General features: G+C 42.8%; 1 protein-coding gene across 1 annotated transcript in view; it reads left to right on the top strand.

The window, feature by feature from the left end:
* Positions 1-21,005, top strand: part of LOC122921135 (solute carrier family 22 member 6-A-like) — a 136,657-nt gene extending 115,652 nt beyond the window's left edge. Inside the window, exons 9-10 of the mRNA XM_044271136.1 lie at positions 5,549-5,752; positions 20,825-21,005. Of these exons, the coding sequence (XP_044127071.1) occupies positions 5,549-5,752; positions 20,825-20,912 (292 nt within the window). The 3' untranslated portion in view covers positions 20,913-21,005. The remainder of the gene's footprint in view (positions 1-5,548; positions 5,753-20,824) is intronic.
* Positions 21,006-22,670: the final 1,665 nt, after the last annotated feature.

Here is a 22,670-nt window from a genome sequence, read left to right as displayed (position 1 = left end):
CTGTCCCACCAAACTAAGCAACTGGGGTAGAAAAGCTTTTGTAAGGGAGGTGACCAAGAACCCAATGGTCACTCTGGCTGAGCCCCTACATCCTGTGTGCAGATGGGAGAAATATCCAGAAGGTCAACTGCAGCACTCCACCATTCTGCACAGTGGCCAGAAAGAAAGCTCCTCATCCAACCTGACAAATCTTGAGAGGATCTGCAGAGAAGAATGGCAAAAAAAAAAAATCACAAAATCCAGGTGTGCAAACCTCGTGGGAGTCGTGGCATCATACCCAAGAAGACTGCCAAAGATGCTTCAATTAAGTAATTAGGAAAGGGTCTGAATACTTACAAGATTTTAGTTTTTCCTTTTCAAAAAATTAGCAAACATTTTGAACATTCTGTTTTCACTTTATGGGGTATTGAGTGCGAAATAATGGAGGGAAACTTAAACTTTTTTTAATTTTTATCATAAGCCTGCAACATAACAAAATGTAAAAAAAGTGAAAGTGTCTGAAGACTTAGTGGAAGTACTGTACATCTACACAGGCATTCATATGTCATTTCAAATGTAGAATCCAATGCAAAGCTAACAGTTTCTATTTGTATTTAATAATAACCATAATGATGTAATGGTTAGTAAGAAACATAAAATCACTTCTCCAGTCTTTCATTCTGTCCTGATATTAGATAGCAAAGAAATACAAACATTTCTGATGGCCCAGAGCCACAGAGATTTTGTTGCACGGTTCTCAGATTGACCAAACAATCCAGTCATTTCTCCATATAAGGGTTCCTAATGGCACATCCTCCTGTTCAAATGTCTACTGGTATAAATGAAATTTGGATTTAAAATTAGAAAAATGTATTTGGCTAAGTGTTCTCGTAGTCTTGTTGTTGTGGTCAGTCAGATTAGACAATTTTAAGGTGCAGGGGAATGGGAGACATTGACTAAGAGAGGGGCGATAGTTAACTATTTCTTTACTTAGAAGAATGCAGATATTAACTGGAATAATTTGTGCTTAACCTCTTAACAGTCATGTTAAAATTGGAAAAACCCTACCAAAAAATGTCACTTTTGAATTGTAGATTTTTAATGTGTGTCTGCAGTAAATCTTGTTGGCGCACAACTTAGGAGACACTATTGCATTTTTAACCCCTTAGGGACATAATTAATTTTAGCTTCAAGGACCAATAATATTCTAGCAGGCAGTCATAACTTTTAATTTATTTTCTTTTTTTTTGCGGGCTGAGTTGTAGGTTTTTTAGGAACCATTTTAGGGTATATGTAGTGTATTAAATATTTTTTATTTTATTTTTAGGAGAAGAGAAAAAAAACTGTAATTTTTACATTATTTTGTGGAATGTATTTATGGTGTTCACTGAGTGGTAAAAATAACATTATTTTATGTGGTTCAGTACACTGATGATAATACCACATTTCTATAAAGTTTTACTATTTTTCCTTTCCTCCTGCAGGCAGTCAGCATTGAAACTGCTCCCTCTCATCTTCCAGACTGACAGTGAGGGGGGGGGGGGGGGGGTGGCTGCTCATATCTCTGGTTTGCTACCAGCTAGAGATATGGGCTTTATATTGTTTAAAAGTTGGCATCCCAACTTTTAAACAGTGTCAGAATGACAGCATTAAATTCACTAGATGGGAAGATATCACTGTTAGAAATTGTGATGCAGTGAATATAGCTGAAAGTGAAAGTAAAAGCAGGGCAGAACAGTTAAAGGGGTTGGCCACTATATCAGTACTTTACACAACATTGTTGGAGGCAGGGTAAAAAAGAGATTCCAAATATACTTTATTTAAAAAAATCTGTCTGGTAATCTTTTTATAGTAAGCCACGCCCCATGAGCCCCGCTCTGCCATGCAGCTAGTTCGTCAATGGCAGCACGAGACATGGAGGTGCTTTAGAGTAAGCTCGTCCATGCCTTTATTGTAACTGAACATGCGCTGCTTTTCCTAATCTACCTAAAAGCAGCGCATGTCCATTCTGCCCCCCGGTTATTGCTCTGATTGGCTAGTCTGTACAGACTAGTAAATCACATGATCCTAATGCCGGCTGAAAGTCAATGCCGGCTGAAAGCTCCCTCCCTCCCCCATCGGGTGCTGTACTGCTTTAGCAGCATCCTGATAGTTACCATGGCAACCGTACGCCTTTACAGGCATATGACTTGCCTTGGTATAGCTGATCAGGCTTCTGCTAAAGACAGGAGCCTGATCAGGCTTACTGTGAGTGACAATGCACTGCAGTACACTATACAGTGTACTGCAGTGTATTGTAAACCATAAAACCCACTGGATCTTCAAGAACCAAGTCGGTCTAGGTAAAAAAAAAAAAGTGAAAAAAAGTAAAAAAATAATCAAATTTCTTCTTATAGCCACACATTTATAATTGATTAAAAATGAAAAAAATAAAAATAAAATACACTACACATGTTTGGTATCATCGTGTTTGTAACAACCTGATCTATAAAAGGATCACGTTAATTTCCCCGCACGGTGAACGCCATTTTTCTAAAATGCTTTTATTGTGTAAAGCCAAAATAAAGAAATAAATAAAATAGACAAATTCGCCCATAATGACTTGCTCTTTAAAAATATAACACACTCTTCCACCAAAAGGTAAATGCCATAAAAGAATTGTGCCAAAACAACCAATTTTATTGGTCTATTTGCCCAATAAAGTGTAATATTGAGTGATCAAAAAATATTATGTACCCAAAGTTGAGACCAGTGAAAATGTCAACTAAAAAAATGAGCCCCTGCACAAGATGATCGGCAGAAAAATAGAAAAAATATGTCTTTCAGAAAATAGAGACACAAAAACATGATATTTTTTCAAAAATGCTTTATTATGTAAAACGGAAACAAACAAAGAAAGTAGACATATTTGATATCATCGCGTCCGTAAAAATAGCACATGGTCTAACCTGTCAGATGAACACTGTAAAAAAATAAAAATAAAAACTGTGCCAGAACAGGCATTTTTGTTACCTTGCCTAACAAAAAGCGTAATATAAAGCGATCCAAAAGTCATATGTACCCCAAAATAGTACCAATAAAACCATCATCTCATCCTGCAAAAAATGAGCCCCTACATAAGACAATCGCCCCCCAAAAAATAAAAAATGTCTTTCAGAAAAAGGTTACACTAAAACATGACATTTTTTTCAAAAATGCTTTCATTGTGTAAAACTGATTTATTTATTTATTTATTTTTTAAAGTGGACATATTAGGTATCGCTGCATTTGTAATGACCTGCTCTATAAAAACATCACATGGTATAGCCCCTCAGGTGATTGGCGTAAAGCAATAAAATAAAAACTGCGTCGAAACAACAAATTTTTTTGGTCACCTTGACCCATAAAGAGTAATATTGAATGATCCAAAAATCATATGTACCCAAAAACGGTACCAATTAAAACATCAACTCTTCCAGCAAAAAATGACCCCGTGCACAAGATGATTAGCAGAAAAAGAAAAAAGAAAAAGTATAGCTCTCAGAAAATGGTGACACAATAAAAACATGATTTGTTTTGTTTGGCCAGGGATGTCATGTGATCACTCTTCTGAAAATTCTTTCTGTGATGCATGCTGGGATTTTTACTTTCACTTTGAAGCCTCTGATCAATGGGAGCATGCTATGCTGAACACATTAGAAAAATTATATGTACACAGTGTATTTCTCATGATACAAATACCTTTAGTGGCTTTAGTTATTATTTGGGACCCTTTATTTATTTTTTATGCGTATGGTGGCCAACCCCTTTAAGTACTTTTTCCACAGCCTGCATTGAACTCGGACAGAACAGTTAGGTGGTTAAAGGGTTTTTTCTGGTTTGCATCAACATCCTGTAAAATAATCATTTACGATAGTAGCTGTAATTTTGTAATACATTTCTTTTACCTTTATTGCTCCTATCTTCCATTCTGGGTTGTGTCGTGTGACCATGTCCATACAGCTATTTCCTATTTCCTGTGATGTCATGTCCAAGGGGATAGGGGAGTGTCTATGTAACTAGCTGATAACACTAATGATACTAGGACAATCCAAAAAATAGCATAATTTTATTAGAAAATCACAAAAAGACACATGATTGACACAAGTCACACCAAGACATTTAATACAGGTCACAATTCATATTAAAAACCAAGAGGACCGATGGTGAACTGCTGGTATATATAAATAAAGTGCACGTGCAAAAAACTTCCTGATTGGTCATCAGTAGGAAGATATGTTATACCTACACACTATGGCTCCAAATTTGCATGATTAAACCTAAATGCATTGTTTATACAACAGATACCAAATGGGGGTGATAATACACACCACAAGTGGCTAGCTGAGGCAATAGGGTAAATAGAGTTATGACAAGCACATAGAAAAATACTGACCACACAGTTATAGTATACCGTACAGCAACACCACCGGTCCGCTCCCCAACGCACGTTTCGCGTACAGCTTTTTCAAGAGGTACTGGTTGGTGTAGTGAGGGTAGTCCCTTAAGTAGGTGGAATAGTTGTATCCTGTTTGCTGATAGGCTGTCATTCAATCAAAACACTGATACCATTGGCTAGCCTGCCATCCGTCTATTTTGACTCACCTGAGTAATATCACATTTAATAATATCATATTTTAATATGTATTGTGACCTGTATTTAATGTCTTGGTGTGACTTGTGTCAATCATGTGTCTTTTTGTGATTTTCTAATAACATTATGCTATTTTTTGGATTATCCTAGTATCATTAGTGTTATTTGTAATATATTTGACCCACTCCTTTTGGTCGGTATTCATGCTTTAATTAGGGGTGGGCCCTGAATTTTGTTTGGGCTATATATAGGTTCCCTATGTAACTAGCTGGGTCGGAGAATCTATAAACTAGATGGGTGTTGTTAGCAGCAGTGCTGGAGCTGTGGTAAAGAAGGAGAGGTGCATCATGGGTTTGGTTGGATGCAACAGAAAGTGCTACATATAGGATGGAAACAAACCAGAGGGATTTGTTTACAATGTGAAAAAAGGTCAGGAGAGTCCAAATTGAAACAAGAATAGGAAAGCTATACGTGAGGTAAGCAACTACATGAGCATATCTGTTAAAAAACCCTTTAAGCAATCTTTATGTTACTTGCAACAATGACAGAAACACAATATAGCCCAGTTTATAGCACAGTTCAATGGTATTGTAAGCTTTCCTGGACACATTTTGTAATGGTTGATGTCTATTGTTCTCTGTATGAATGGTCCTGTAAATCATAGGGCTTTTCTCTCTCTCATGCTGCATCACACACCATATATAAAAGTGTCTGCATAATCTATTCTGCACACATGGGCCTGGACAGTGACAACTCTATCTGATCTTATAACGTGCACAGCCTGGTTATGTGACCACAGGGCCTTCAACAGCTTCTCTATACAGCTATAGAAGTCATTGCAATTGTAGTTTGAAAAAGTGAAAGCTATCAATCTAAGATTCCTCAGAATATATTCAGCTCTCTTTAAAAATGTAATCAATACATTGCATGTACTCTAATAGACTTTTTCATTTTCAGACAGAGTGGTCTTGGTTTGGGTAGCACCATGGCACGCTTGGGTGGCATTGTAGCCCCTCTTGTGAAGATATTAGGTGAATTCCATTCCTTCTTGCCTCTGCTCATATATGGAGGTTCACCAATAATATCTGGGATACTGGTCTACCTTTTGCCTGAGACTGTGAATAAACCACTGCCTGATACCATAGAAGATGTTGAAACTGGGTAAGTGCAATAATACACTTTTAGTTAATAGTGGCCAACTACATGTGCAACACCACTGGTGCGTACAGAGTACAGAGACTTTTATTCAAACTTACACACTGCATTTTCTGGCTTTTACTGGTGAAACCTTTGGAAGTCATGGTGCTATAGAAGTACAGTTTGCCTAGGAACATCTAGCTTCCAGTGTGCCTAGTTTATGCAAGCACAGTGGAAGTTAGATTACAATATGGAAATAACCATGAACTAGAGATGAGCGAATTTCTTGAAATTTGCTTCATGACCGATTCGTCAAATTTCTTTTAAAACTGAAAGACTCTGATTTGATTCTACATAAATCAAATATGCTCCAATTGGCCTGAAAATTGGTATATAACACTCTAAGGTCTCCTAAGATTTTGTTTATATTTTGTCGTTCTCTCTTTTCTTTTTTATTAATTTTAGCTCTTTCAATATTCCCCCCTCCGCCCCAGACAAGACAGTACAGAGAGATCAAATTGCGCCAGTCCTGGCCACTTTTCCAATCTGCCTCTCCAGAAGTCCATGGAGTCAGGGAATGGTCACAGCCATTTACAAAAGAGAACATTTTAAACAATAAAAAAAAATTAACAGCTGGGCACAAGTACGAATATAATACAGCAGAATTAAATTTTGAGAAAGGTTCAGTACAGCACCACTACAGACACCAGGTTTTTCCAACAGATGGAAAATTGCAAAAACTGAGGCTGATAACATAAAGACTTAAATTTCAGAAAAAGCTAACATTTTTTAATGAAGTTGTGGAACTGCACCACTACGGACACCTGACCCAAAGTCAAACTGATAGAATATGGAGGAGGAGTCTGAGTAGAGGAAGAATCAGCTGATGATGATGGACACTGTACGGCTTAGAGATGCGGGTTGGCTACCACAAAAAAGACCAGGAGAATGAGGACAGACTTCTTCTGATTCAGAATTCTGGCTATTTCTATTTCCCCACAGGATCCAGTGATGCTGCCTCATGTGCAATAGAGCTCTTGTACTTATGTTAGCTGCCAATAAGCTAAACTTGATGGTTAACGCGTTAAGTAAAAAAAATGGCACAAAAAGGTTCACTAATAGAGATGAACAAATTGAAGTTGACGAAGTGGAATTCAAACAGAATTTCAGGAAAATTTCAATTTGCACAGAATCTGAATTTCCTGCCGCTTTGTGGTAACGAATCAGATGTTTTCCTAAATTGGCTGCTACACATGCTAGGGCATGGAGCACGGAACTCTGGGAACGAGGGATCACCCACAATGCAATGCATGCAGCCAATCAGCAGCCAACCAGCCCTGTGATGTCACAGCCCGATAAAGAGCCTCAGCCGTCTTAGATTCAGCCATTTTCCAGTGTACTTAGTGCAGGGAGAGACATTAGCAGGTACTAGGGAAAGTGTTCGGAAAGACTTGAAAACTTTTATTTTGCTGAATAGAAATTCAGGGAAGGAGAATTAGAAGTGTAGGGAAAGGATAGGGAGGAATTATTCCACAGTATTGAAGCTGAACAGGATGCAATAGGGGAGTGTGCAACTTGGGTAATAGTAGCAATCTTATTACACCTTGCTGCACTGACTGGGGATCCAAATTGCCATTATACTGCTGCTTTCAGGTTTGCAATAGTTGATACCTCTGTAATTCCAGCAATGCTTGTTAGGCTACTTTCACACTCGCGTTTAGGGCTGATCCGTCATGGACGGATCCTTTCAGATAATACAAGTGTCTGCATCCGTTCAGAACGGATCCGTTTGTATTATCTTTAACATAGCCAAGACGGATCCGTCTTGAACACCATTTTAAGTTAATGGAGGACGGATCAGTTTTCTATTATGCCAGATTGTGTCAGTGAAAGTCCCCAATGACTTACATTGTGTGCCAGGACGGATCCGTTTGGCTCAGTTTCATCAGATGGACACCAAAACGCTGCGAGCAGCGCTTTGGTGTCCGTCTCCAAAGCGAAATGGAGACTGAACTGATGCAAACTGATGCATTCTGAGCAGATCCTTTTCCATTCAGAATGCATTAGAATGCAAACTGATCCGCTTTGGACCGGGTGTGAGAGCCCTGAATGGATCTCACAAATGGAAAGCCAAAACGCCAGCGTGAAAGTAGACTTGTTGGGGTGCAAGTGCTATGTGATACAGCCATTAACAGGGTGTATTACTAGGAAATATTTGTATGTCTTATTAGCCCTTATGCGGTGCAGTTATATGTTCTAAGGCCATTTTTGGCTTGTATTAGTGGAAAAAAATAAGGGCTTTTTTGCCGTTCAGCGGTGCAGATATATATGTTCAAAAGCCTATTTTGGTGTGTATTAGTGAAAAAAAAGGGGCTCATTAGCTGTTGTGTGGTGAAGTGAGAAAATTGCAGCCTTTTTTGGGGTGTATTAGTGGGAAATAAAAGGTATTTTTTGCCGTTCAGCAGTGCAGTTATATTTTCTAAAGCTTTTTTGGTGTGTATAAATGGAAAAAAATAAGGGCTTATTTCTTGTTCAGCGGTGCAATTATATGTTATATGTTCTAAAGCCTTTTTTGGGGCGCACTAGTGAAAAAAAAAGGCTTATTAGCCGTTGCGTGGTGAAGTGAGAAAATTACAGCCTTTTTTGGGGTGTATTAGTGGAGAAAAGTATTATTTGCGTTCAGCGGTGAAGTTATATGTTATAATGCCTTTTTTGGGGTATATTTGTGAAAAAAAAGGTGCTTATAAGTGTTGATCGAGCCCCGTAGTGCTCGGGTGCTCAGGCCGAACACATTGGAATGTCCGGGTGCTCGACTGAGCACCCGAGTATGATGGAAGTCAAAGGAAGAACCCGAGCATTAAACCAGGTACCCCCTGCTCTGAAGAGGGGAGGGTGTCTGGTTCATAGGAAAATGTCAGAAATGGAACAGCATGGGGAGGATGTCTGGATGCATCTTGTACTCGCAGGTCGCTGCTGGGAACGATGTTGTCCGAATAGTATGGCACTTTTACAGACTGACAATAATACGCACAAAACCCCCCCAAAAAAGAGCAAACATTATTTCATGTATATTTACTTGTATATAAAGTGCAAGTGCTGCCAAAAATTACAAGGAAGAGGTACTCCGATACAACCTGTATATCACTAAGGCTACTTTCACACTTGCGTTCACTTGGTGTCTGCACAGACGGATCCGCTTCTATAATGCAGACGATGGGATCCATTCAGAACGGATCCGTCTGCATTATAGTTTAGAAAAAACTATGAAAGTTGCTCAGTTGCTATGAAAGTGTGAAAGTTGCTCAGACGGATCCATCCAGACTTTACATTGAAAGTCAATGGGGGACGGATCAGTTTGAAATTGAGCCATATTGTGTCAACTTCAAATGGATCCGTCCCGATTGACTTCCATTGTAAGTCTGGACGGATCCGTTTGCCTCCGCACGGCCAGGCGGACATCCGAACGCTGCAAGCAGCGTTCAGGTGTCCGCCTGCTGAGCGGAGCGGAGGACAAACGGTGCCAGACTGATGCATTCTGAGCGGATCCGCATCCACTCAGAATGCATTAGGGCAGTACGGATGCGTTCGGGGCCGCTTGTGAGAGCCTTCAAACGGAACTCACAAGCAGAGCCCCGAACGCTAGTGTGAAAGTAGCCTTAGTGGAGCGCCTCATTCACATTGTGGTACAATAGTTCAGGTAGTGGGGACTCCTACACTCATAAAGCCTATGCACTAAGTGAAAGGGCTGCCAAAAGTTACAAGGAACACCCCCAAACACCCTTTGTTACACATAAAGGAGGGCATCATACACACCCTTGAAAAATGATGATTGATGGCCTGCTGGTGACCCTCGTGACGGCGACGATCTATTCGGATGTCTGCCCTATCAACTTTCGATGTTCTTTTCTGCGCCTACCATGGTGATCAGCATTTGTATGCGGTTCTGCTGAGATACCGCATCTATTCAGACAGACAAATGCCATTGGAACAACTAATTGCAACTGGTGTAATATACCAGTTGCACCCAAAAAAATATGATTGATTCAGGGGTGTGATATGCCTATAATATAATTTCTATATAGTGCATTTGGGTAGTGCAGCATTTGTGTGTGGTTCTACTGAGATTCCGCAGCTACACAGAGGGCCAAACCCCATTGAAACAAATAATTGCAACTGGTGTTCTATAGCAGTTGCCCACAAAAAAAATCACATTAATGCAGGAATGTGACATACCTATTATATAATTTCAATATATTGCATATGTATTGTGCTGCATTTGTGTCCGGTTCTACCGAGATACTACAGCTATACAGACAAATGCCATTGGAACAACTAATTGCAACTGGTGTGATATGCCAGTTGCCCCCCCAAAAATCTGATTGAGGCAGGGGTGTGATATACCTAGAATATAATTTCTATATATTGCATATGTATTGTGCAGTATTTGTGTGCAGATCTGCTGATATACTGCAGCTACACAGACAGACAAATGCCATTGGAACAACTAATTGCAACTGGTGTGATATAACAGTTGCCCCCACAAAAAACTGATTAAGGGGTTCTATTTACCTGCTTCCACGAATACTGCTCTTCTGTAGGGACTTTGGCACAGGGTCATTTTGAAAATGACAGGCAGAGGAAGAGGCAGGCCGTTCCGCAAGGGTGATAGGGGTCGGGCAGGTGCACCAGGCCGGAGCCTAAGTGGGAAGTTGGAGAAGGTGCGATTACGTCAAAGGACGCACCATAGTTGGTTAAGTGGCTTACTCAGCCATCCTTTTCTGCACCCTCCTCACTCTCTGCTGTGTGAACCCCCAAAGACACCACCTCCACCACCATAGCCCCTCCACTTAAGTCAGGAATTATTTTCTCATCAATTCCCAGACCTTACCGATGCACAGCCATTCATGGCATCGGATGAGGAAGAGGAGGTAGCAATTGCCACCACCCAGCGGTCTGACAGTACCCAGATCACCCCAAGGAGGGTGGTCCCCACAGTTGCTGCCTACTCCGAGATCTCTAATGTCAGTGTTGGTGAAGGTGACGATGATAATGTTTCGATCGACGTCACGTGGGTGCCCACAAAAGAGTAAGAGGAGAGGAGCATAGAGGGAGAGACGGAGGAGCATGAGGAGAAGCAGGCAGAACTCGCATTGCACAGGAAGTAAAAGCAGACTGCAACTGTATCTGGAGCGAGCCATCCACCATGCATGGTCACATCTTGCGCTCCCAGGACAATGGCACATGGCACCGCAGTGTGGGCTTTTTTTTATTTGTCAGCTGATAATAGTGTTGCCATCTGCAGCCTGTGCTGTCAACGCATAATTCACGGTAAGCCCAAATCTCACCTAGGGACGACCGCCTTAAGAAGGCACCTGACCTCCCATTACCGAGCCCAGTGGGAGCAACGCCGTCAGAACCCACAAAGCCACACTCCTGGTGTTCCACATCCTGCTTCTTCTCCTTCTCCTCTCTCCTCCCATTTGTCCTCTTCTCCACCTTCCACTGTGCTGTCGTCGCGTTCTTTTCTCACAAGGCAGGCCTCTGTTGCCCAAATGTTCGAGCGTAAAAAAAATGATGACGCCGGATAATCTTCCTGCCCAAAGGCTGACCACTGGCTAGTTGGAAATGCTAGCCAGCCAACTACTGCCATATAAATTGGTGGACTTAGAGGCCTTTAGAAAATTTGTGGCCATTAGCCCACCACAATTTAAAATCCCCAGAAGGAAATATTTCTCCCAGATGGGCATCCCTGAACTATATGGCCACATTCAGTGGCAAGTTAATATTTTTCTGGAAGACAGTGTCGGTGCCAAGATACATCTGCCACAGACACGTGGTCTAGCAAACACGGGCAGAAAAGGTACATAACTTTTACTGCCCACTGGGTGAACCTTCTGACGGCCATCAAGCATGTAACCCGTGGCACCCGTGTGGATTTGGTGTTACCGCCACGGATTGCATGCAGGCCTGCCTCTTATTCTCCTCCTCCTACTATTTCATCATCCGTTTCCTCCTCGACTTACTCCTCCTTTTCCACTGCTACCACCTCTTCCGCTGCACCCCCCACGCTCCCCAGAATCTATTTGACGTGCCAGGTGAGACGTTGCCATGCTGCGACTGATGTGCCTGAAAGCCAAGAGCCACACCGGTCCTGCACTTCTTTAAGCTCTGCGGTCACAGGCCGATCAGTGGCTAACCCGGCTCAATTTGACAGTTGGTAAAGTGATGTGCGAAAACAGGGCAAAATGACACACGTGCCATGCATAGCACACGTCCGATTCCTTGCCAAATACGTTGGGGTCCAGGACGTCTTGCAACATCCCAGGAAAATCTCTGCCCATTTTAGAAGATCTTACATGGCCATGGCTCCCCTTGCTGACATTCAGCGGCGACACCATTTGCCCATCAGACGTCTGATTTGTGACTGCCCAATCTGGATCTGGAACTCAACCTTGTATATGCTTGATAGGCTGCTCCAGCAGAAACGTGCCGTTAACGACTACCTATATACTACCTCTGCATCAGGACAGGTTCTGGGGAGCTTGTTTTTTTTTCTCCGCGCCGCGCCATAGACTTCTGCGGTAATTTGAGGAGATCACCAAACTGGTCAGTTGCAGCCAGGCCGCCATCAGTGACATCGTAGCTTGCGCCTTCTTTCTGGAGCGTGCATTGATCAAGCCGTTGAGGCGCAGAAGCAGGAAGATGAAGAAGTCGCAATGCTGAATGAATTCACAAGGGGGGCTACTCCATCTGAGACAAGTCAGCAGGAGTCTAAAGAGGAGTCAGAGGAGGATGGTGCCTGGGGGGAGGAGAAGTAGGAGGAGCAAGAAGAGCAGGCTTTAAAATTTTCTGGGATCCCTGGTGTTAATGGATGGGGGGGGGGGAGACCAAGGACGACATTCTCCTGGGCGAGGAGCAGGAGCCAGGCCTCTCCACCGCTTCCAATTTAGTGCAAATGGGGGCCTTCATGCTCCAGTGTTTGAAGAGGGACCCCCGTATAAGAAGCATAAAAGGCAAGGACAAGAACTGGGTGGCAACATACTTAGACCCCCGGTACAAACACAAAATAACGGACATGTTACCAGCATCACTGGTAACATGTCTGAATGGGCTGTCAGAATGCAGCATTGCCACGCCCTGCTGCGAGAGATGCTGCATTCTGCTGTTGCGGGCGCTGGCAGAGGAATTTCCACCCACAGAGTACCAATCCTACAGCGCATGCAAGAAGAGGGCGGTTTGAAGATGTGTTGGTGTCACGGTGGGGAGTGGGGGAAACCCCCCACCGTAAAGTAGGATCTGTTACTAGGCCAGACAACAATGAAGGGAGCTGGCCACAACCTACAGCCGCACTAATCCTGACCCTGATCTCCTGACCGCATGAGCAAACCCTAAAAGTGGAGGGCTCATGCACTGTATCCTGGATCGTGCTGACCCTGACGGTCCCTGGGATAGGGGTCAGGAATAGGAGACAACCGGTTCCTCAGGGACTCAGATGAATCGGAGTCTCCAGCTGCCTAGTAACAGGTGGAAGGGAAATGACCATATGCAGCATCTGAATCGGCAGGTAAGAACACCGGAAAACTCACTTACCTGCCGCTGCCACCATGACTGGAACCAGAGCATAAATACAGGTGCCCACACACCAAACAGGACACCGTACAGACAACACACACACACATGTATCCAGCACTCCTGATACTGCCTGGACCCCATGCCGCAAGGTGCACGGCAGCCCCGGGCAGCACTGCATACAGACTAATGGTTAACCCCTCTGGGAAACCAGGCCCCTCACGGAGGTATCAACATACCGGTTGATGTATAGCATACATGCAGGGACCAACACCAACAAAAGCCCAGACATGTAACAACCAACAAAATGCTACACACACCCAGAACATAAACTCACACCACACATACAACACGTGAGGGTAAAGGTACAAGGAGGGTACAAAAGGGAGGACAATTTATGTTCCATATTGTGGCCCTCAATGACTGGGCAGGAACACCCAGGCAAGGAGCAAAGCTCCAACACCAAGCAAGGCTGTAGTACAACTGCACCCAGCCAGCAAGCCACAGGTTTATATCAATATTGCGTCCCACACCCATAAAAAAACATCTTAATCCCCACTAGCCAGAAGATTAACCCCTTGCTCACCAAACAGCAGGGAGGCACACCTTAAAGGGGTAGTGCACGTGCAAACCACAAACCACACGTTGCCCCTGGCAACTAGTCTGCATGGCAACCACATCACGGTCAAACACCAGTATAACACTTGGTCACTTTGGATATGAGATCATTCTTGCAGCCGACCCATCAACAGCCGCCCTCCGGATTCAACCTCAGGGAACGCCTAGACCGACAGGTGTCTGACTTAATCGGGTTAACGGCCGATGTGGACTCTCTGACAAGCGAGTAACCCCTGGACTACTGGGTGTGCAGGCTTGACCTGTGGCCAGAACTGGCACAATTTGCCATAAAACTCTTGGCTTGCCCCTCGTCGAGTGTCCTGTTCGAAAGGACGTTCAGCACAGGGGGGATCATGACTGATGAGCGCACTCACCTGTCTCAAGACAGTGTGGACTACCTCACATTTTTAAAAATGAATGAGGCATGGATCTCAAAGGAATTAAACACCTGTGACGACCATGTTTATTTGAATTTCCTCATGACAGCCCACAAATATCCGCCACCAGAGAAAATAATGGTCCCTGTCTTAGGTAAATACAGCGGCATAAAACACTATTTCTGTCCGGTGAATGCCTAATGTTTGGGACCTCGGAGGAATTCAACACCTGTGACAACCACGTGTTATCGAATTTCAGCTATTATCATTTAGGGTTTTTTCAAGAGGGGGGATTTCGTTAGCCATGTTTTTAATCCAATTTTATATTTTTTGTTCTTTTAAATGTATGTATTTGACATCTGTTTGTACTGGCCTGCAGTAAATTTGATATCTAATGACCGTCTAATATACCTCCAGCCACATAATTACTTCTTCTTTTCTGTCTGGTGAATGCCTAATGTTTGGGGACTGTACTACACTGGCCTGCAGTAAAATTTATATTGAATGGCCGTCTAATATACCTCCAGCCACATAATCACTTGGTCATTTATGTATGGTGAATGCATAATTTTTGGGGCCTGTAATCTAACTGGCCAACAGTAAAATTGTTATACGGTGACCGTCTAATATACCTCCAGCCACATTATCAATTGTTCTTTTCTGTATGGTAAATGAATAATTTTTGGGGCCTGTATTCCATTGGCTTGCAGTAAAATTGATATCCATTGACCATCTAATATACCTCCGGCCACATAATCACTTGATCTTTTATGTACGTTGAATGCAGGGGCGTCGCTAGGTTAAAACATTAGGGGCCTTGGCCCCCGATGTTTTGTCCCATGCCCGGAATGTCCTGCCTGCCTACTAGATACAACTGTATTGCCGTACACAGAACAGCAATACAATTGAATCTAATACACTGGGAAGAGCTGAAGGACCTGTGGTGACATCACAGGTTATGTCATCAGCAAAACAGGCTGTGATAGGATGACCTGGATGATGTCACTATCATGTGACCAGTGCATGATTGGACCGGAGTAAAGAGGAGAAGGAGCCTAATGGTGATGTCTGTACATAAGAAAAGTAAGTGAAGGGAGAGGCAGAGCAATGCTGGGAGTTGTAGTTATTTAACTGGGATGTATGTTAGGGCTGAAGGGAGGGATGTTATTGACATGGAACTGTGTGCTTGAGGTGGCTGGGGGAGGGAGTGATGTTATTTACATGGGACTGTATGTTAAAAGTGGATGGTGGGGGGGAATGATGTTTATGTACATGGGACTTAATGTTTAGGCTACGTTCACACTTGCATTTGGGGATCTGCTTGTGAGATCCATTTCAAGGCTCTCACAAGCAGCCCCAAATGCATCAGTTTAACCCCAATGTATTCTGAATGGATGCGGATCAATTCAGAATGCATTCGTTTGGCTCTGTACAGCCCCCAGTTCCGTTTTGGAGCCAGACCCCAAAATGCTGCAAGCAGCGTTTTTGTGTCCGCATGGTCTTGCGGAGACAAACGGATCCGTCCTGACTTACAATGTAAGTCAATGGGGACGGATCCCTTTGCATTGACACAAAATGGTGCAATTGTAAACGGATCCGTCCCCCATTGACTTTCAATGTAAGTCAGGACGGATCCGTATTGAGACTTAGAAATTCAAATCTAATACAAACGAATCGGTCCTGAATGGATGCATTTGTTTGTATTATCGGTGCGGATCCGTCCTGCACAAGTACAGGACAGATCCGCACAAACGCAAATGTGAAAGTAGCCTTAGGGGGTGATGTTTACATGGGATTGTGCGTTGGAGGCAGCTGGGGAGGATGTGATGTTATTTACATGGGACTGTATGGTCGAGGGAGGATTATAACTGCAGGGGCACTGCAGATCCAGTGGACATTATAGGCGGTCTTATTACTACTGGGGGCTCTATAGGAGGGTATTATAGATCCGCCTTATTTCTACTAAGCGCACTATGGGGGCCTTATTACTACTGAGGGGTCTGTAGGAAGCTTTATTACCACTGGGGGAACAATAGGGGGCCTTATTTCTACTGGGAACTCTGTGAGGGTATTGTTAAAGGGAATCTGTCACTAGCATATTAGCAAAAAAATAATTTTATGAATCCATGTGTAATAAAGTACCTTATTTCCATATGTCTTGTTCTTCTTATTCTGTGTCTTGTCATTTCTTAAAAAAAAAAACGCTTTTTATGATATGCAAATGAAGCTGTAAGGAGCCCAGAGGGGCGTTATTCTTTGTCCACGGTGCCCAGGAAAGCCCCTCTGAAGTGCCGTGCCCGCTTAAATTTGGAAACTAAGAACTCCTCCAAGATCGCCTAAGTCGCCTCCCAGAGGCGAGGCTAAGTGCCCCTTCCTCAGCGCCGCGCTCTGCGGCAAACACCCCCGATAATCCTCTCGCCCGCATCCGAATTGCCTGCGCCTGCGCGATGATAAGACGACTGAGGGCAACAGCTTCAACAGGGTCACTGGGCGTGCGCCGATCCCAGTGATGTGTTCGCTGTTTCCTCAGCCAGCTGCCCTCAGTCGTCTTATCATCGCGCAGGCAATCGCCGGCACTGCGCCTGCGCGGGATTTCGGATGCGGGCGAGAGGAGGATCGGGGGTGTTCGCCACAGAGCGCGGCGCTGAGGGGGGGCACTTAGCCTCGCCTCTGGGAGGCGATTTAGGCGATCTTGGAGGTGTTTTCAAATTTAGGCACGGCACTTCAGAGGGGTGTTCCTGGGCACCGTGGACAAAGAATAACGCCCCATCTGGGCTCCAGCTTCATTTGCATATCATAAAAAGCGTGTTTTTTTTAAGAAATGACAAGACACAGAATAAAAAGAACAAGACATATGGAAATAAGGTACTTTATTACACATGGATTCATCAAACAAAATTTTTGCTAATATGCTAGTGACAGATTCCCTTTAATATGGGAGGGCTCTTCTAATAATGGGGGCATTGTTGAGGAGCATTATGACTATTGGGGCAGTGTTACTAATGAGGGCATTCTAGAAGGGAATTACTATTGGTGGGACTATGAGGAGCACTATTACTATGGGGAGCAGTAATGTTTCTTCAGGATAGTATTGGGGGGGCAGGGGCGTAACTAAAGGCTCATGGGCCCCGGTGCAAGAGTTCAGCTTGGGCCCCCCTTCCCTTAGTGCTTTGTGTGTCTTCTTATGCGGTACAAGTGTTTTTGGGCCCCTTCAGGCTCCCGGGCCTGGTAGCGACTGCTACCCCTGCACCCCTATATCTACACCCCTGGGGGGGGGGGGGGGGGGGGTACAGCAAGCAGCATGATAACACTGTGGGGACTCCACTTAGGGGATAATGATAGAATGTGAGGAAGCTAAGATGTCTGTGTGTCACACTCTGCAGAGACGAGGCGGCTGAGAGAAGTTGTCCAGACTTGTGTCCCGGATCTTTTGAGACTCTAGCAACGCCCCTGGGTGAATGCATAATTTTTGGGGCCTGTAATCTAGCTGGCCAACAGTTAAATTGTTATACGGTGAAAGCCTAATTTACCTCCAGCAACATTATCAATTGTTCCTTTCTGTACGGTAAATTAATAATTTTTGGGGCCTGTACTCCACTGGCCTGCAGTAAAATTGATATCCATTGACTGTCTAATATACCTCCGGCCATATAATCACTTGATTTTTTATGTACGGTGAATGCATAATTTTTTGGGCCTGTAATCTAACTGGCCAACAGTAAAATTGTTATACGGTGACCGCCTAATTTACCTCCAGCCACATTATAATTTTTCTTTTCTGTCCGGTGAATACCTATTGTTTGGGCCCTGTACTACACTGGCCTGCAGTAAAATTGACATTGAATGACCTTCTAATATACCTCCAGCCACATAATTACTTGTTCTTTTCTGTCCGGTGAATGCCTAATGTTTGGGACCTCAGAGGAATTCAACACCTGTTGACGACGACCACGTGTTATCGAATTTCAACTATTATCATTTAGAGTTTTTTCAAGAGGGGGATTTCGTTAGGCATGTTTTTAATCCAATTTTATATTTTTTGTTCTTTTAAACATATGTATTTGACATCTATTTGTACTGGCCTGCAGTAAAATTGATATCCAATGACCGTCTAAAATACCTTCAGTCACATAATCACTTGATGTTTCAGGGCCTGCACTCCCGTGGTCTAAAATAATTTATTCCCTAGGCTCCAGCAGTGCACATTTCTAAGAAATTTCCTTTAAGACGCATAAAAATGGCCCTGATTAAAATACATATTTTTTGGGGGAATTTTTGCCATTGATCCCCCACTGGTATGTCACTGTCCATGTTGTGGGACGATTTGTGCACTACTTGTAAGTATTTGGTGGCTGCAAATATGGCCTGAAGGTTTTATGGGTTTGCCTGTAATTAAAGTGAATGGGGCCTATTTGCATTCGCGAATCGTCCCGACCGATGTTCGTCCATCTCTACTCATCATCACTACTTGCCGCCTACTGGAGTAAGCAGCCGATCTCTCCTCCAGATCTTGGCTGGGCAGTAACTGCTGACTGTCTTCTAGTAGCTTATCCTCGTTGAAAAGTGGAGGAGCCTACGGGATATAATACTTCTCGTGCTGAGGGTACAGAAAATGACAGAGGCAGGTTGAGGACAGGTGAGGACACAGGGCCTGCTCCTGGGCCATGCGAACTAAGCGTTGTGTCAGAAGACCCCATCGACTCTTAGCTGAAGGTGTCTGATGTCACTTGCGAAGTAGTAGAAGACCAATTCAACCACTCAAGCACCGCTTGGTTGCTGGTCAAGACAAGACTGCTAGAAGACAATGGAAGCTCAGGCCTTTTGCTGCGACTCCTGCTGCCACCCCCCTTCTTCTGCTGCTACTTGCGCCTGCCCCAGAAACATTTTGGCCACTGCCCATTCCCTTTGAAGGGCCTGTCACTTGTCTGTCTGACATACTTCAAAATAAAATTTTTAAAGTAAAAGTAAATTAATACACTCCATAAAAGGCAGTAGAACAATGTAAGTTCACAGCAAAATGGCTAATAAGACGTAGTTTTTTTTAATTATTAATACACCACGAAAATGTGTCTAAAACAATGTATGTTCACCGCTTAATGGCTATTAAGACATACTTCTTTTTCTTATTCATACACCACAAAAATGGCTATAAAGAAATGCACAGTCACCGCAAAACAGCTAATAAGAAGTATTTTTTTTTTTACTAATACACCACAATGTATATAAAACAATGTAAGTCCACACTGCTGAATGGCTAATAAGACTTACTTTTTTTATTAATAGACCACAAAAATGTCTATAAAGAAATGCACGTTCACCGCAAAATGACTAATAAGTTGTACATACAGTATAGTTCTTATTAATCACACAGCATTTGCACCCCAATAACAAGCAAGGTTTCCTGGAATTACTGAGCTATCATATAGTGCAAACTTTAAAGCAGCAGTATAACAGCAATTTGGATCCCCAATTAGTGGAGCAATGTGTAATAGAATCTCTCCTATTACCCAGGCTTTACATTTCCCTATTGGACCGTGTTCTCCTTTTATAGTGTAGATAATGCCTCCCTACCCTTTCCCTACACCTTGATTGATCTTTCCCTGTCCTTATAAATCTTTTTTTCAGCACAATAAAGTCTTTCCTAATACTTTCCCTAGTGCCTGTCACGTCTCTCCCTGCACTAAGTTGACTGGAAAATGGCTGAATCCAAGATAGCTGAGGCTATTTATAGGGCTGTGACATCACAGGGGCTTGCTGGCTGCTGATTGGCTGCATGCATGGCATTGTGGTTGATCCCTCGTTCCCAGAGTTCTTTGCTCCATGTCCAAACATGTGCAGCAGCCATTTTAGGAAAAAATTTGATTTGTTACCTCGAATTAAAAACACAACTGGATAACCAGTCCTTAACTCCTTCAAAGCTTTCCTTGATTAAATTCCCTAAATTCTACCTAATTATATCTCCCTGTTTTCTCTCTATAGTGCCCATATCACACTACATTAGTGGCTTGTGCCTGTAATAGTTTTTTTTGCCAGACACTGCCACATGACACCCTACCAGGTCAGAAGCTAAACACAGAATGGCTTTCTATGACACTCTTAGCAAAGGACCCTGCTGAATTCTTCTGACTAATAAGACTGTCTGCTTCTGAGCCAATCAGGGCAATCCCTTCCTCCACTTCCAGTGTTATATGATCCTCCATCTTCTCCATCCCTCATGGTTTTCCCCACTAATATCTACAGTTAAAATGACGCTGGGCACAGTTTTTACGTTATTCATCTGAAATGAAATCTTCAGATTTGTTTGGCACATAATTTTTTGTGAAATTCATAATGAATCCTTTTTGTTTAGAATTGATTCATTCTTTTTTACCATAATCATAAAAAAGCTACTTTACCATACAGGAAAATGACAGCGTAAGACATACATTTATGATTGTATACTGGTTATATAATTTTTAAGTCATTATATTATAGAGATGAAATTTTTATGACAAAAATAGATAATAGTTTCCTATTTTATTTTGTTCTATAGGTTAAAAAAGGCACCAGAAAAAGAAGAGAAGAAAGAAATTGTGCCTCTACAGACAGTACCCACAAACTCTGTACATGTGGCCATTTGATATCAGTGGTGCCAATGAAGCTTGCCAAAATGATCACTCTAATGCTGCCAGAATACTAAGTACTGGCGTACATATGGGTGCTTCTGAGAACTGAAGAGAATATAATCTGAGAAGGGACTGGGTCTTCTTTAGAACCCTAAAACATACCAAGGCTTCCCTACCGGTGGCATAATGCCAGTGTAGCATTGGCTAAATGACTAAAAGACCAATAAAAGACTTATGTATAATGGATATATACAGTGCCATAATGCAAGGAGGCTATAGCTCTTATGCTAAATCTTTATTGTGATTTGCTCTAATTAAAAATAGGAACAAAATCCAAATCCCAGGTCCGGAGAGCAGCAAAAAATAGTTAGACATGGAACCAGATCATGATTTTGGTGGCCTATAGGTAGGTGATAGTTCAATCCCCTTTGCTCTAATCTATATAGGTTTTAGTGATGTACTATGCACTGTCCACCTGCACAAAGAAGACTGTTGGTACAAAGCCTGCATCATTTTAATTCATACAAATCTGGTGAGAAGCTACTGTTCCCACCTTCACAAAGCTCTAAGCATCTGATAATGTTGCTTGGTCAGTAATTCAGTAATCCATTGAACGCATAAAGGGGCAGAATACATGTTCACATTCTGAAACTTATGTGTCTAGATAAACATCCCATAGACATTAGATGGTTGGCCAGTCCCACTGGCATTCCTGTAAAGTGTATAGGCCCTTTTAGAAAAAGAAATGTGATATTGATATTAGTCATCAACTGAAAGGATGATGTATTTTATCCTATCAGGAAGTGGTTTTAAAATCTGTGCACGAATTTGGGGGAATTTTTTTTATCATTGCATCTACTCATTTTGGGCTAAAAATCTTTTTTCAATTGCCTTTATTAAATATTTTCAACTGTTTAGTTTTACCGCTTTTAAGTTTAGTGTATCAGTGTTCAGAGCAGATAATTTCCTTCTGGTTTACACAATGTGTCCATGGGCTGCTCTGATGACTTGATCTGTAGCCCTTATCCCTGAACTCCTGACAGCTCCTTAACATGCATTTCAGCTAAATTACTATCAAACTTAGCGCTCATGCACACGCCCATTGCTGTTTTTGAGGTCTACAAATCGTAGATCCACAATGCACGGATACTATACAAGAGCCTGCCACCATTTTAATTTTCACCTGCAGAAATATCCTATCCTTGTCCACAAAACATAGAAGAAAAGGATATGTTTTGTTTTTTGTTTTTTGTTTGCAGGGAACAACACACGTCTTTTGCGGCCCCTTTGGAGTGAATGGTCCGCATCCAATCACCAAAAAATGCAGATCAGATGCTGACAAAAACCACTGTCGTGTGCATGAGACCTTATAAGATTTCAACTATAATGAGCGTTTATGAACTGTCAGGAAAGAACATATTAGGGCTACAGATCTAGCCATCAGAGGAGCACCCTGATGGATGCAGTGTTAGGCTACATGCACACGACCGTGACGTTTTTTGCGGTCTGCAAACCGCGGATCCACAAAAAACAGAAGCCGCCCGTGTGTCTTCCGCAATTTGCGGAACGGAACAGGCAGCCATTGATATAACTGCCTATTCTTGTCCGTTTTGCAGACAAGAATAGGACATGTTATAAAAAAAAATTGCGGGGCCACGGAACGGAGTAACGGATGCGGACAGCACACGGAGTGCTGTCCGCATCTTTTGCGGCCCCATTGAAGTGAATGGGTCCGCATCCAAGCCACCAAAGTGGCGGCTCGGATGCAGACCC

This window comes from Bufo gargarizans, chromosome 10 (assembly GCF_014858855.1).
Source record: "Bufo gargarizans isolate SCDJY-AF-19 chromosome 10, ASM1485885v1, whole genome shotgun sequence".
NCBI lineage: Eukaryota > Metazoa > Chordata > Amphibia > Anura > Bufonidae > Bufo > Bufo gargarizans.
This window is presented reverse-complemented; position numbering and strand designations above follow the sequence as displayed.